Here is a 15178-nt window from a genome sequence, read left to right as displayed (position 1 = left end):
AAAAAACGCTTCTCTCGGAGCACACATGACATGTGGCACCCGTATCAACAAATCATTCATTTGGATTATTACCATGGTCCACGTCGGAGACCACTGCGATCACCTCGTGATCTTTGTTGTTTATAACAACACGTTCAAATAATTTGTACAGTATTGTTTCCAACAATAAATACACAATTATATTGAACCAAATGTGCATTGGTATATTCATCAACCCATGCATCCCAATTACTACTACCAAATCTAAATTGGTCTTGCTTGTCAAATGACAAACGATAAACATCATTCTCAAGAGATAGATCTCAAGGAATTAACCACTCCATAGCGCATCGACATTGCGACCGTTCGTTGCCTTATTCCAGCTTTGAATTTCATGTTTCCTCCGGCATCGGTCGACATGATTTCAACAAGAGTACAATATTTCGTCTTGCGATTGTTGGAAATATTGTAGCCTTTACACGGGAAAACTCTTGCTATTACAAAAGAACAAAACTGGAAGGTAAATATAACAATAAAAATTACAACGAAAGTAAAGAGATGCAAACTATAGTATTCTTCAAGTCGAGTCGAGGTATACCTCTCTCCGCAAGACGAAATACGCCCCGGCTAGTGCTCACGGATTGACGTAATGTCCCCAAAGATGAAACGACTTTCCTCCTATCGAGTTGAAGCACCTCAAACTCGTAGGCTCCGGCGAACTTGAATTGGAGGCGAGAACCGAGCTAGACAATGCTCCTAGAATGCCCACTAGAATGCTTAAGTGATGTACAGAGAAGATTTGTTTTTGTTGTGTAATCTTCTCCTCAAAACAAACCTATTTATAGGCTAGGAAACACAAGTGAAAGGTCTTGTAATTAGGGCACCTCATAAAGGTTACACCATGTGAAAAGCCAAAGGCCTAGCCTTTTGAAATTATCACATGTGTTTTCCTATAAAGCCTCCACCCCAGCTGATTCGCCAACCACCACGCGGTGCTCACGGCTACTGCGTGAATTTTCATTTTCTATTTTTTTTTTTTGTTAAATACCCCAATTTCATCTATAAATATCTCTTTCCTATCCATTTTCATTTTGAAACTAATATACTTCATTTCTCTATTTTGACTCGTAACCAACTCCAAAAAATCTGATTAAAGAAATTTAGGCATGCAACACTTATGTTTTGATTTTTAGTAGTAGTATTTTTCGGTATTTATTTTTTGTAATTTTTTTGATATTTAAATTATTGCATTTTCCACAGGTATTTATTTTTATTTGAATTAATATAGTTTTCGATAAAAAAATTTAATAATTTAAATGACTAAAAATCAAGCTGAAAATTGGGAGTGTTGAGGCAGATATAAGAAAAACTGATAGCATCTAATAAATGGGGTTGGGGCTATTTTTTTGGAATGTCCATACTTGCCGAGAAAATATTCCGTGGTCTTAACACATCAAGTTGACAATATGATTTGGTATGACTAATTAATAGTTTTTTGACAAGTGTTATCAATAACCATTTGTATTATGAAAACTAAATACACCTAATATATGGAAGATTTCATAAATTTATTAGCCTTTATTTCTTTTATTTGAAATTTTTTATGCATATAAGGTTTATTTTTGTCTTAATTTATTTTATACTATTATAGGAGTAATAAAAATTGAAATTAATCAATTTGAACCTTATTAGAATATTAATTAATTATTTATTTACAACTTTTAATATATTTAATAAGATGTAAAATAATTTAAAATTTTAAGCAAGAAAATAAAATATTAATATTGTACGAGCACTTACATTTGTTATGCAGCGTAACAAATTTATATGCATCAAAAATTTCAATAACATATACAGTAAAATGTTAAAGATGGAAGAAAACATATTTTTTGATGAATATTAATTAATTAATATTTCAGGAAAACTAAATTGTAGTCATAATAAATTAATATACTAAAATGACACTTTATTTTTTATTTTATAAAAAATCTATAGAGGTAGTGATAAAATGTGATAATTTGAACTTTTTTAGTATATTGATTAGTTAATCTTAGTTTTTAATAACATATTCAAAGTTAATGAATACTATTAAAGGTGGGAGATAAATTTTATTTTAATTTTACTGAAAAATAAATTTAATATGCATCAAAATATTTAATTAAAGAAATAAAAGCATAAAAATGCGAAAAGTAATTTAGATGCATTTAGTTTCAATATTATATATAATTACACTTGTTAGCATATTTATAAATTAATTCTAATATTTAATGTTTCTATACTATAAAAAAAATTAAAAATAAGAAAATAAAATTTATGTCCACCAAAAATTTCAATAAAAGAAATAAAAGGCCAATAAATTAAGGAAATGTTCCATATATTAGGTGTATTTAGTTGCCATATTATACATTGTTATTAATTACACTTGCCAAAAAAACTATTAGTTGGTCACACCAAATCATATTGCCAACTTGGTGTGTCAAGACCATGGAATATTTTCAAAGAAAAGCCATGTTGTTAAAGTAGAATAAATTAAATATATTTTATATAATAATAACTCAATTATAAATGTGACAAACGGAATATAATTTTGGTAAAAAAAAAGAGTATACATCAAATTTTTATTACGGCAAACAGTAGTTTCACTAGTGTATTATGGCACCATCACATAAATACATAATAAATTTGGAAACACAAAACTACAGTTGTTATAATAAGTAAAGAATGCTAAATTTATTGGATTAAAAACACACAACATATATGTTTTGTTTGTCAATCTTAGTTATAGTTGGACCAGAATTGGGCCTGGAGGTAATCGATGATGTTCTTCTCAACCTGGAAAGCCTTGGCCAACACATCCGGGTTGATCTTTGGGTCCGACCCGAACACCGCATTGGCAACGGTTATGGTACCCGGATTCTGGCTCCCGAAGCTGGCAAATGCAACCGCGTTGGTCTTTCCGACGTTGAACTGGAAGTGAATGAGACCTTGTGGGAAGACGAACACATCTCCCGGGTGCAAGTACTTGGTGAAGAGCTTGTTCTTCTGGGTGGTGGGATCGGCCGGGTTGGAAGTGACGAACCCCACGTAGAGAGTGCCTTCCACCAAAAGGAAGGCTTCAGTAGCACGCGGATGGGTGTGGGGCGGGTTGATCCCGTTAGGGGCGAAGTCGAGGCGAGCTGTGAAGATGGAATCCACGAGCTCGGCGCTGCATGACAAGTTCGGTATTACATATCGGTTGTTAGCCGAACTGAATCGAGTTCGGTGATTAGCCGAGCTTCATCGAGTTCGGTGATTAGCCGAGCTTAATCAAGATCGGCGAAGTAGCCGTTGTGAAGTAGCCGTTGCTCAGTCATAGCCGTTGAAGTATTAGTTAATTTTCGGTTAGAGTTAGTTTGTAACTGCAGTGTGTAGTTAGTGAGCTGTTGAGCGCGGTTTTTTGTAGTAGTCTAGCTCAGCTACATATACTCTACTTCTACTTGAAGAGAGAGTAATCCATTGTATCAAGATCAATATTCAATAAGAGTTTTTCATTGTTTTCTCAATATCGTGTGTTACTCCATACTTATCACAAATCAAGTTCTTCATTCATTCTTGCAATTGTGGCTTGTTCATTCCTGATACGTCTTGATTTTATAACAAGTGGCGCCGTCTGTGGGAACGAAGAACAAAGCTTAGGCAATTGAAATTGTTTCCTGGCTGTTTTGAGGTTATTTCTGCTACTGCACATCATCCGTTTGAAGAATGGCTACTGCAAGGCTAGAGGCTGAAAAATTCACCGGTTCCAACGACTTTGGACTTTGGCGAATGAAGATTCGTGCAATGTTGATCCAGCAGGGGTTGTCTGCTGCCCTTGAAAAGAAAAAGGAAGGTGATGAAGGGAAGGCCGAGTTGGATGAGAAGGCTGCGGCCAAGTTGGCAGAAATTCAAGCTAAGGCTCACAGTGTTGTGATCCTTTGTTTAGGCGATAAGGTGCTACGAGAAGTGGCAAAAGAAACCACTGCAGCAGGCGTGATAGCAAAATTGGAGAGTCTTTATTTGACTCGCTCTCTTGCTAACAGGTTGTGCATGAAGCAGAGGTTATACGCCTATAGATTCCAGGAAGATAAAGGCATTTGTGAACAAATGGAGGAGTTTTCGAAGATGATTGATGATCTTGAAAACATAGATGTCACTATAGGAGATGAAGACCAAGCTATCCTGCTGCTCAACGCGTTGCCAAAGAATTTTGATCATCTTCGAGATGCGATGGTGTATGGGAGGGAGAAAACCATCACCTTATCTGAAGTAAAGGCCGCATTGAGAGCAAAGGAATTGCAGAAAGGTGCTTCAAGATCTCAAGAGAGTGCAGCTGAGAGCCTACACATCAAGAAGTTCAAGAAGCCAAAATTCAAGAAGAAATTTGAGATTTCTAAGCCTTCAAGCTCTGAAGTAAAGGAGTCAAGATCCTGTTTCTGGTGTAAGAAACCAGGACACCTCAAGAACGATTGCTTTGCTTGGAAAAAGAAGCAAGCATCTGAGGGGAAGAAACTGAACAATGCGGATTGTGTTGAGCGAGTAGAGCTTCCAGAAATCATGAATGTAATGGATGGTGGAGTTAGCGGATCTTGGATAATGGATTCGGGGTGTAGTTTTCATATGTGCCCACATGAACATTGGTTCCAAGATCTAAGTCCTGCTACTGGAACGGTGCTCTTAGGGAACAACCAAGTCTGCAATGTTAGAGGAATAGGAAAGATAAAATTCAAAATGATGGATGGATCTGTGAAATTGCTCAGTGATGTGAGGTACATTCCTGAGATTAAGAGGAATCTCATATCATTAGGCTTGTTGGAAGTAAAGGGGTTTTCATTCTCATCTCATGAAGGCAAGATGATGATCAAGAAAGGAGATCAGATGGTTATGACTGCAGAAAGGAGAAACAGCCTGTACTATCTGATTGGAGAGGTTGTGATTGGTGATTCAAATGCTGTGGCTGCTGAAAACTTGAATCTATGGCATCTACGGATGGGACATCCAGCTGAAGGAAGCCTCAAAGAACTAGCCAAGAAAGGTCTTATTTCTGGAAACACATCAAGCAACCTTGGTTCCTGTGAACAGTGCATCTTGAGCAAATCAAAGAAGAAGCCATATCCATCTGGTATGCATTTATCTACATCTCCTTTAGAGTATATCCATGCTGACTTATGGGGGTCAGCTCCAGTAACCACTCTTGGTGGAGGGAAGTACTATCTGGCAATTGTAGATGATTATTCAAGGAAGCTATGGGTTTATATCCTAAAAGAAAAATCAGACACTTTCTCTAAGTTCAAGAATTGGTGCTTGGAGGTAGAGCTTGAGAAAGACAGCAAGGTGAAGTGTCTTAGAACAGACAATGGAATGGAGTTTCTTTCTAGAGATTTTGATGAGTTTTGTAAGGAGAAAGGGATCAAGCGTCATAGGACAGTACCCACAAATCCCCAACAAAATGGGGTTGTTGAAAGAATGAATCGAACAATCTTGGAAAGAGTTCGGTGTCTCCTTTTCGCTTCTGGTCTGAGCAGTAAATTCTGGGGAGAAGCAGTTTGTACTGCTGCATATCTTATCAACAAATGTCCCTCTTCTAGCCTAAAGTCAGATACACCAGATTATAGGTGGTATGGGACTCATGGTGACTACTCAAAGTTCAGGGTTTTCGGATGTGCAGCATATGCACATGACAGAAAGAGTAAGCTTGAGCCTCGGGCAATAAAGTGTGTGATGCTGGGGTATCAGAAGGGGGTGAAAGGTTATAGGCTATGGAGTGTTGAGCCTGGTAATCAGAAGGTTGTATTGAGTAGGGATGTGGTTTTCATTGAAGACCAGATGCCTTACTTGAGCAAGGGAAAACAGAAAGATCAAATTCCCTATGATATGTTTGAGGTGGAGCTAGGGAAGCTAAGCCTGAATCCATCTGCGCGTGACAGTGATTCAGAGAGTGATGAGCTCAGTGATGAGCAACAAGGAGACTCCATTTCTGATCAAGGTGGAGTAAATCCGCAGTCTGCTGATGGCAACCTAAGGAATTACCAACTTGCTAGAGACAGAGTAAGGAGAGAAAATATAAGGAAGCCAGCTCGGTATGCTGAAGCAGATGTGGTATACTATGCATTGTGTGCTGCTGAAAATCTGGAGTATGCGGATCCTCAGTCTTACAAAGAAGCAATGGTGAGCAAGGACAGAGAAAGATGGATAGAGGCTATGAATGAGGAGATGAACTCTTTACTCAAGAATAACACTTGGGTTCTTGTGGATAAAAGCAGCTTGAAGCAAGAATCTAAGGATAGAAAACTCATAAGTTGTAAGTGGATCTTCAAGAAAAAGGTGGAGACAACAGATAAAGGTAGGATCAGGTTTAAGGCTCGGTTGGTAGCTAGAGGCTTTACACAAGAAGAAGGTATTGATTTCACAGAAGTATTTGCTCCAGTGGTAAAGCACACCTCAATAAGGATTTTACTTGCTGTTGTGAACCACAGAAACTGGGAATTGCAGCAGCTTGATGTCAAGACTGCATTCCTTAATGGGGACCTTGAGGAAACCGTCTTCATGAGTCAGCCTGAGGGATTTATAAAGAAGGGAGAGGAGAACAAAGTCTGCTTGTTGAAGAAGAGTTTATATGGCTTGAAACAAAGCCCAAGGCAGTGGAACAAGAAGTTCAATGAGCAGATGGTTATTCATGGTTTTCTCAGGTCTGAGTATGATGATTGTATATACATCAAGAAGGCTGGAGATACTCCTGTAGCATACCTCTTGCTCTACGTAGATGACATGTTACTAGCTGGTCCATCTGTGGCTGAAATCCAGAAGATCAAAGCTGATTTACAGAAAAGTTTTGAAATGAAAGACTTGGGTGAAGCTAGAAGGATTTTGGGGATGAATATCTTGAGAGATAGGAGCAAGAAGTTACTGTTGCTATCTCAGTCAGAGTATATTGAGAAGATCTTGAAGAAGTTTAACATGGAAAATACTAAGGCAGCCTCCACTCCTCTGTCACAAAGCTTCAAACTGTCAAAGGAGCAGTCTCCGAGAACTGAGCAAGAAGTTTTGGAGATGAAGCAAATTCCTTACTCGAATATTGTTGGAAGCGTCATGTATACCATGATTTGTACAAGGCCAGACCTTGCACATGCCATCTCAGTCACAAGTAGATACATGGCTGATCCGGGAAAGGAGCACTGGAATGCACTCAAGTGGACTCTCAGGTACTTGAAGAGTTCTAGGAGCTGTGGGATCTTGTTCAAGGGAAGTCATAAGGAGGGTGAGGAAGCTGTTCAAGGGTATTGCGACTCTGATTATGCGACTAATCTGGACAACCGCAAGTCTCAGTCTGGATATTTGTTTACTTTGTATGGTTCTGTTATAAGTTGGAAGTCCGGCTTACAAAGTGTTGTGGCTTTATCCACGACCGAAGCAGAGTACATTGCACTCACATCAGCTGTGCAAGAGAGTTTTTGGATACAAGGTGTGATCTCTGATTTTGGGATAAATCAAAGAACTATGGTAATTTTCTGTGATAGTAGTTCTGCAATTTGCTTAGCTCGGCATCAGTATTTCCATGAGCGTAGCAAACATATAGACGTTCGTCTTCACTTCATCAGAGACGAGGTTGAGAGAGGAAGAGTGAAAGTGTTGAAGATAAGCACTTTGGACAACCCGGCTGATATGCTAACAAAATGTCTTGGCAAAGACAAGTTTGAGTATTGCAAGGATCTTATAAGTTTGAGCAGTGGAGGAGCTGTGGATTCAGGTGGAGAATTGTGAAGATGGAATCCACGAGCTCGGCGCTGCATGACAAGTTCGGTATTACATATCGGTTGTTAGCCGAACTGAATCGAGTTCGGTGATTAGCCGAGCTTCATCGAGTTCGGTGATTAGCCGAGCTTAATCAAGATCGGCGAAGTAGCCGTTGTGAAGTAGCCGTTGCTCAGTCATAGCCGTTGAAGTATTAGTTAATTTTCGGTTAGAGTTAGTTTGTAACTGCAGTGTGTAGTTAGTGAGCTGTTGAGCGCGGTTTTTTGTAGTAGTCTAGCTCAGCTACATATACTCTACTTCTACTTGAAGAGAGAGTAATCCATTGTATCAAGATCAATATTCAATAAGAGTTTTTCATTGTTTTCTCAATATCGTGTGTTACTCCATACTTATCACAAATCAAGTTCTTCATTCATTCTTGCAATTGTGGCTTGTTCATTCCTGATACGTCTTGATTTTATAACACGAGCCATGGAAACGCCGAGAGTGTTGAGGCCTTCGAGCTGGTTGACGTTGACCGGTGTCACGACTGATCCGAGGTTATTGGATGTGTTTCCGGCCTTGTTTAGACCCTGGAAAAGGAAATCATCGGCGACCACCATGTTCGGGTTCTTGCAAAACTTCCCATTCACAAAAACTACATTCAAACAAACAAACAAACCAACCTTTAGTATATAAATATTTCCTCATTTATAACTTAGTGTGACATTAATTATAGAGAGTAGTATGTATATATAAGGTTTTAATGAAGTGATTTACCAGCATTTTTGGCATCAGGAACAGCAACGCAGAAATCCTGAAGCTGGGATGGATCTGATGCATATGCAATTGAAGCCAACCAAAAAACAAGAAATAAGGAGCACAATCCAAAACTCATCTTCATTTTAATTAATTTGCTGATTAACTATATGATGATACTTGTAGTGTTTCTCTTCTTTTATCTGTGATACCAACTTAGCATGAGAAGTACTCCTTTTTATAGGACTGAAAACAGCAAGCTATCTTCAATTCTCATACTTTGAAAAAATAAAATTGAACTTTTCTTAATTGAAACTGTCAAGACACGTTTTACCAACATTTAACTTGTTAGCATGATCTCACTCATATTTCGTCATACCAATTTATTTCATCTGCTATTTTTTTTATTTGATCGATCATATGAAGACTCCTTCAATGTTCAATCAACTCATTCAAATGTTACAATTATATTATATCATTATACTAGATCCTTTTGAGAGAAATGGCTTCGAAAGTGAAAGATAGGATTTGGATTAGATATTGACTCACCATCTCAATGTTACACTATTCTCTTTTATTAGTTTTGTAAATATCTGACTGTTTCAATTAAGCAAGAATTACTCTCTAGCTAGCTAGCAAGTAAGTTGCCAAGTCTAATCAGGGTGTGGAGTATAGAATTAGGAAATTAATTTGGTTACTGAGTCTAATTTTTACTTAGCCAAATTTGCTTATATAATTGTCACTTTCACGATGAATAGAAAATGTTGTGACGATGTCAAAATTTGATGTTGTTTTTATGGCTGATATAAGGAGCTCAAGAATATCCGAAAGGGATCAAATTAACAATTGGCCAATCTAGCTCAATGACTTGAATTTCTTCTTTTAATTTTAACCAATATTTTCTTATAGTTATAACAATTCACAGTTCATTTTTTTTTGTTATATATTATCTTGTACTCCATATGCACATAAGCGTGAATGACAATTTCAAATTAACTGATTCAACTCCTATAACTTAACAGCTCTTCGTTTAATTTACTATTTTAATGAATCGATTAAAAGGAGTGGAGTTAATTATAAGAAAATATTCATGTTTTAGGCTGATCCAAATAGCCTACCTAGATATCATAAGTTATTTTTAATTCGGTTAACTACACAAATAATTCATTCAATTTCATAATTAACCACATATGTGCTAGTCATGTTTTTAATTTTTTTACTAAATCTTTTTCCAGCATGGTAGCAATCATATCTAGAAAAGGCAAAAAATAATTGCATGCCTATCTATTCTTCATTTGATCCACTAAGGACTTTCATATTACTTACTTGGCCAAGGTGAAAATGAAACATCAACAGCCTTGATTTTCATATTCAAAGCAAAGGAAACCTAATTCAAAGCAGGTGAGTCAAAGTTATATATACTTCCCCTAAAGAGAGTGTGGGTTTTTTTTGGATTAGTATCAATATAAAAAAATATGGCTAATGACATTTTGTAATACAACTAAGGACACTAATTTGTGTTTGTAAATATACCACTAACGGTTTAAAGAACATTTTTAATGTGATGTCCCAACTAAAATTAAAGAATGCGAATGGAGGCATCTTAAAAAAGAAAAAAGTTTAAGATAAATTGTCATCAACTTAGAGACGACTTCTTATGCGTCGTACTAGTATATATGAGTTCTTTTATAGTGTATGATGGAGGCTAAAACTATCAAAATATTTCCCATTGTCCTTAATTATACATAAGCTTAACCAAATATGCTTTGGTATTTTGCTGCACATTAATCATAGACAGATATCATGCAATTAGAAGAGAAGAAAAATCAAAAGAAGTTGTTTACAGGCTCAAGAGTGTAAGTTAGCCGCCGTAGATATAAATTTATTAATAGAGATTGAATAAGTCCAAAGATGATTACATATTAAAAATATAGTAAAATGTAGTAGGTATATGATGAAATAAGAGGAAGCAAATAAGAAGTTAATTAAAAGTTAAATCATGCATGTTTTTCTCCTATAAAAGGAGTGCTTCTGATGCTAAGTATTCCATCACAGAAAAGAATATATATAATAAAATGAAGATAGCTTTTGGTTTGTGCTTCATTCTTCTTGTTTCGATCGCATATGCATCAGATCCAGGCCAGCTTCAGGATTTCTGCGTTGCTGTTCCTGATTCCGCCTCTGCAGGTAATTCAATCAAGACTAAAGTCTAAAATTGGTACCCTACATTTTACTAAAAAAATAAAAAAATTGTCTTATACATTAAGTATTGGTTCTAAACACAATGTTTTGGTTCATAAGTACTTAATAGTTCTGTTAAAAATTAATGGTCAACCGCAGTTTTTGTGAATGGAAAGTTTTGCAAGAACCCGAACATGGTGGTCGCGGATGATTTCCTTTTCCAGGGTCTAAACAATGCCGGAAATACATCCAATAACCTCGGATCATTCGTGACACCGGTGAACGTCAACCAGCTTGAAGGCCTCAACACTCTGGGCGTTTCCATGGCCCGCCTCGACTTCGCCCCTTACGGGCTCAACCCGCCCCACACCCATCCGCGTGCTACTGAGGCCTTTCTTTTGGTGGAAGGCACTCTGTACGTGGGGTTCGTCACTTCCAACCCGGCCGATCCCACCACCCAGAAGAACAAACTCTTCACCAAGTATTTGAACCCGGGAGATGTCTTCGTCTTCCCACAAGGTCTCATCCATTTCCAGTTCAATGTTGGAAAGACCAACGCGGTCGCATTTGCTGGCTTCGGCAGCCAGAATCCGGGTACCATCACCATTGCCAACGCGGTGTTCGGGTCGGACCCTAAGATTAACCCGGATGTGTTGGCCAAGGCTTTCCAGGTTGAGAAGAACATCATCGATTACCTTCAGGCTCAATTTTGGTACAACAATAACTAAAAGTTTCACCTAAGATACACACAATATAAGTTGTCTCCTTTTAATCCAATAAATTATATACCAGTCTTTACTTGTTACATTTGCTAGAGTGGGAAAACGTTGTGTTCCGAGTGTTATATCTCATGTGATATGGTGTAAGTGCTTGCCTTAAATAATGAATAAATCTGTCTTTGTATTCTATTTCCATAATTAATTTTGCCTCTCATCCTTTTATTAGAGGAATATATACATTGAATTGCGATTGCATGACGAATCGAGAAGATATTTATAACCCTATCCCTGTTTATATAGTTACTACTTACTTACTACACTATAATACAAAAATTTAATATTCTCCTCATTCACAAAAAATTTGACACGCGAGATCTTCTACCGTTAAAAGCAATGGGATTTGAACCCGAAGGGTGAAGGCGGTCGGTGTTGCGACGCTCATGTTAGAATTGGGCTTACTCCTTAAAAAAATCTAATAAAAAGGAGAATTATCCACTCATTCTAAAAAAGAGTTAGGATCATCAATTTATTGACATGGGACAAAGGTGTTTCAATAATAACCAATATAAAAATTAATTAGTGGAAGTTTAGATTGATACAAGGAAACATTTTGTACACGTTTGACAGTTTCAAGTCAGCAAGAATGAATCTCTAGCAAGTAGTGTTATTAAGTCTAATTAAACCGCTATTTAATTATATATTAGGCAATTAATTTGATTACTAAGCCAAAGTAGAATTTGTCTATTTCACTGTATGAATAGAAAATGTTGTGACGATGTCAAAATTTGATGTTGTGTTCAACCAAGTTGACATAATGTGCCCAAGAATATCCAAACGGGATCTAATTAACATATAATTGACTGATCTAATTAATTTTACTGAATTTCTTGACTTTACTTTCTTAAAAGTTCAATCCAATATTATCTTATAATTCTAATAATTATATATAAGCTCAATCAAATATACTTTGTATTTTTTTGTGTTATATCTTATATGAGGTGTAAGTGTTTGCCTTTTAGTAATAAATAAAATTTTCACGTGTTTTCTGTTTTTTTTTTCTCCCATAATTTGCTTCTCATCCTTTTTATTGGTCCTGACTACATTGCTTTTATGTTAGATGAAGAACCGACATCTATAAAAGTAGCCTTCAATGGCCCAGACGGGTTGCATTGGAGAGAAGCTGTTCAAAGCGAAATTGATTCAATTTTGCTAAACCACACTTGGGTGTTGGTAGATCTACCTGAAAGTGCGAAACCTCTAAGTTGCAAATGGGTACTTAAAAGGAAATTTAAGGCCGATGGAACAGTAGTAAAGTGTTTTAAACAAAAGGAAGGACATGACTTCTTCGATACCTATTCACCTGTAATAAGGATTACATCTATCCGAGTGCTTCTCGCTATTACTACATTGCACAATCTTGAGATTCATCAATCCAAGTGCTTGACACGTCGTCAAGCGTGGCACAGTCAAAGCTGACACGTGAGAAAAGCATACGCGAATGTCACACTCCTGCCACACTCTTGTAACCGAGCCATGAAGGCTCATCGAGAGCCACCCTACGTCCTCCCGCATCAGGACGAAAGGACGTAGTCCTGGCTCAGGGCCAGGATGAACCCTGTCGTGGACGCGTGCCCATTCACGGCCGATCGTGGGCATGGGGAGAGAGATGAGATGCCCGGCCCGGGTCCGAGTCGGACCGGGCCCACGCCAGGTCGTACCCGCTGGAGTAGAATTCGCCCTCGGCGGTGGTGACAAGGGCGGCGGAGCGGGCTGGGTCGGACTTGACCCGGGAGAGTGCGGCCCGGATGGAGTCGATCAGGGTCGGTGAGGCGGTGTTCGCCGTCGCCGGTGATGGTGAGGATGAAAACGTCGCCGTTCCTCTGCAAAGTGCACATTTTTTTTTGGTGAAAAAAATGTGAGATTTTTTTAGTAGTTGTGTGAGATTTGTAATGTTTCTAGGGTGAGATACAGAACTTTGAGGTAGGTACTTATATAGGAGTATAAAACGGAAAATTTAGTTTCAGTTATCCGAAAAAAACGTGGAAATTATGGTTGAATTATTTTTTTTTATGTTTAAAAATGAAATAAGCGTGTTTCCGTATGTTCAAACGTTATTAACCTTAGGTTATTTGATTGTGATGTTGTCTCAAATGGCTCTCACTCATCCTTTTGTTTTTATCGTTCAGAAAAGAAATGGCAGAGATTCATTTATGAAGTGCTCCGTACTATGGAAAAATTGAAAACCTCAGAGCAATTAACCCATCCACGTCATCATTCCCCCAAATTTGAGTCTCAGGCCCTAACTGCTCTAAACCTGCAGGTCACAACCCGGGCCGCAACTAATAAATGACACTATTCACAACTTCAATCTATTTTACACGTAAAATAAAAAACGCCGAAAATTTATAATACGGAAAAGTTAATTTTCGATCGAAGATGGATGTAGTGGTATTTATAAAAAAAATTCGATTTTTTTAAAAAAATAAAAATTCCGTTGCGGCCCGGCCCGAACACGAATTAACCCCGGCCCAATTCTAAGATGAGAGTCGCATTCGCAACACCGACCACCTTCACTCTTAAACCACCACCGCCTTCGGGTTCAAATTGTTGGAGATATAGCTACAAAAAGCAACACTAACCGGGCGTAATACAACCCGAGAGAAAAGAAAATAAAAACAGAAACAAAAATTACAATGAGAATTCGAAAATGTAAAGAAGAACTTAGCCGAGTCGAGGAGGCCTCTTCCCGCAAGACGAAATACGCCCCGGTAGTGCTCTCGGTTTGGCGTGTCGTCCCCAAAGGTAAAACGGTTACGTCTCTGGTGAAGCAGCACCGCTATCAGCAGAGCTCCGGCGAACTGGATGGAGGAGAGGGCAGAGCTTCGACAGAAAGATAATGCAGAGAGAGGGAGAGAGCTTATGCTTGTGAATGATATATTCTCTCTAATGCAGTGGAATGGCTAGCCTATTTATAGGCCAAGCCACCATGCAGGGTCAACCAAGCCATGAAGGCTCATCATGGCAGATTCGTAACCGTCGGCGGTTACGAATCTGCCATGATGAGCCTTCATGGCTCGGTTACAAGCGTGTGGCAGGAGTGTGACATTCGCGTGTGCTTTTCTCACGTGTCAGCTTTGACTGTGCCACGCTTGACGACGTGTCAAGCCACTTGGATTGCTGACTCAGCGGTGGTCTAAAAAGATTATTACAGGTCCAGACCCGAGCCCAAAGACCACCCAAAGACCAATTACCAAGATCAGGACCGGGCCCGGGCCCGGGCACAGGCACAGGCACGGGCACTGGCACGGGCTCGGGCGGGCGGGCGGGCAGGCGCCGGCGGCGCGCGGGTGTGGGCTCTTTCACCCATCTTGGTCTACTATAATTATTAAGTAGCATAAAGTCACTTAATTTAAACACATTAAAAGATGTGTTACTTCTCCAATGTGGGATAATTAACACTAGTTAATTATTCCCTAAGCTCAAACTCCAAGCTTTAATTAAAAGCTAATTATGCCCAACTTTAATCCACTATTTCTCACTCACCGGAAATAGGATTTGAGAAAGTGAATATACTACATTTATCTACGTAAAATGTAGATCGACGCTATATCATTTAATTTCACAAAATTAAATATCTCGTCACATTTATTATTTGGTCAAAATCCATTGACCGGGCATATTTAATCCATGATTTTTACAATCCCCCACATGAGTGGAAATAGCCGAATGCATATGCATGCAGACACAAGCTCAACCCTCGAGAGGTATATAAGCATAAGGATAGGTAGTTGTTG

At 38.3% G+C, this 15178-nt stretch overlaps 3 protein-coding genes across 3 annotated transcripts; 1 reads left to right on the top strand and 2 right to left on the bottom strand.

The window, feature by feature from the left end:
* Positions 1-2754: 2754 nt before the first annotated feature.
* On the bottom strand, positions 2755-3539 carry LOC121764440 (germin-like protein subfamily 1 member 7). Its single transcript, XM_042160456.1, has 2 exons — positions 3535-3539; positions 2755-3184 (listed from the first exon to the last, which is right to left on the bottom strand). Exons 1-2 carry the CDS (start codon positions 3537-3539, stop codon positions 2755-2757), a joined length of 435 nt encoding a protein of 144 aa, XP_042016390.1.
* Positions 3540-8079: 4540 nt separating this feature from the next.
* On the bottom strand, positions 8080-8672 carry LOC121765139 (germin-like protein subfamily 1 member 15). Its single transcript, XM_042161170.1, has 2 exons — positions 8506-8672; positions 8080-8383 (listed from the first exon to the last, which is right to left on the bottom strand). The coding sequence occupies exons 1-2, from the start codon at positions 8627-8629 to the stop codon at positions 8139-8141; spliced, it is 369 nt and encodes a 122-aa protein (XP_042017104.1). The 5' UTR covers positions 8630-8672; the 3' UTR covers positions 8080-8138.
* A 1839-nt stretch (positions 8673-10511) lies between these two features.
* Positions 10512-11582, top strand: LOC121763556 (putative germin-like protein 2-1). Its single transcript, XM_042159597.1, has 2 exons — positions 10512-10671; positions 10825-11582. The coding sequence occupies exons 1-2, from the start codon at positions 10560-10562 to the stop codon at positions 11391-11393; spliced, it is 681 nt and encodes a 226-aa protein (XP_042015531.1). The 5' UTR covers positions 10512-10559; the 3' UTR covers positions 11394-11582.
* Positions 11583-15178: the final 3596 nt, after the last annotated feature.

This window comes from Salvia splendens, chromosome 14, assembly GCF_004379255.2.
Source record: "Salvia splendens isolate huo1 chromosome 14, SspV2, whole genome shotgun sequence".
In the NCBI taxonomy this organism is placed as follows: Eukaryota; Viridiplantae; Streptophyta; class Magnoliopsida; order Lamiales; family Lamiaceae; genus Salvia; species Salvia splendens.
Note: the sequence above shows the minus strand (reverse complement) of the source record. Positions and strands in the feature narration are given on the sequence as shown.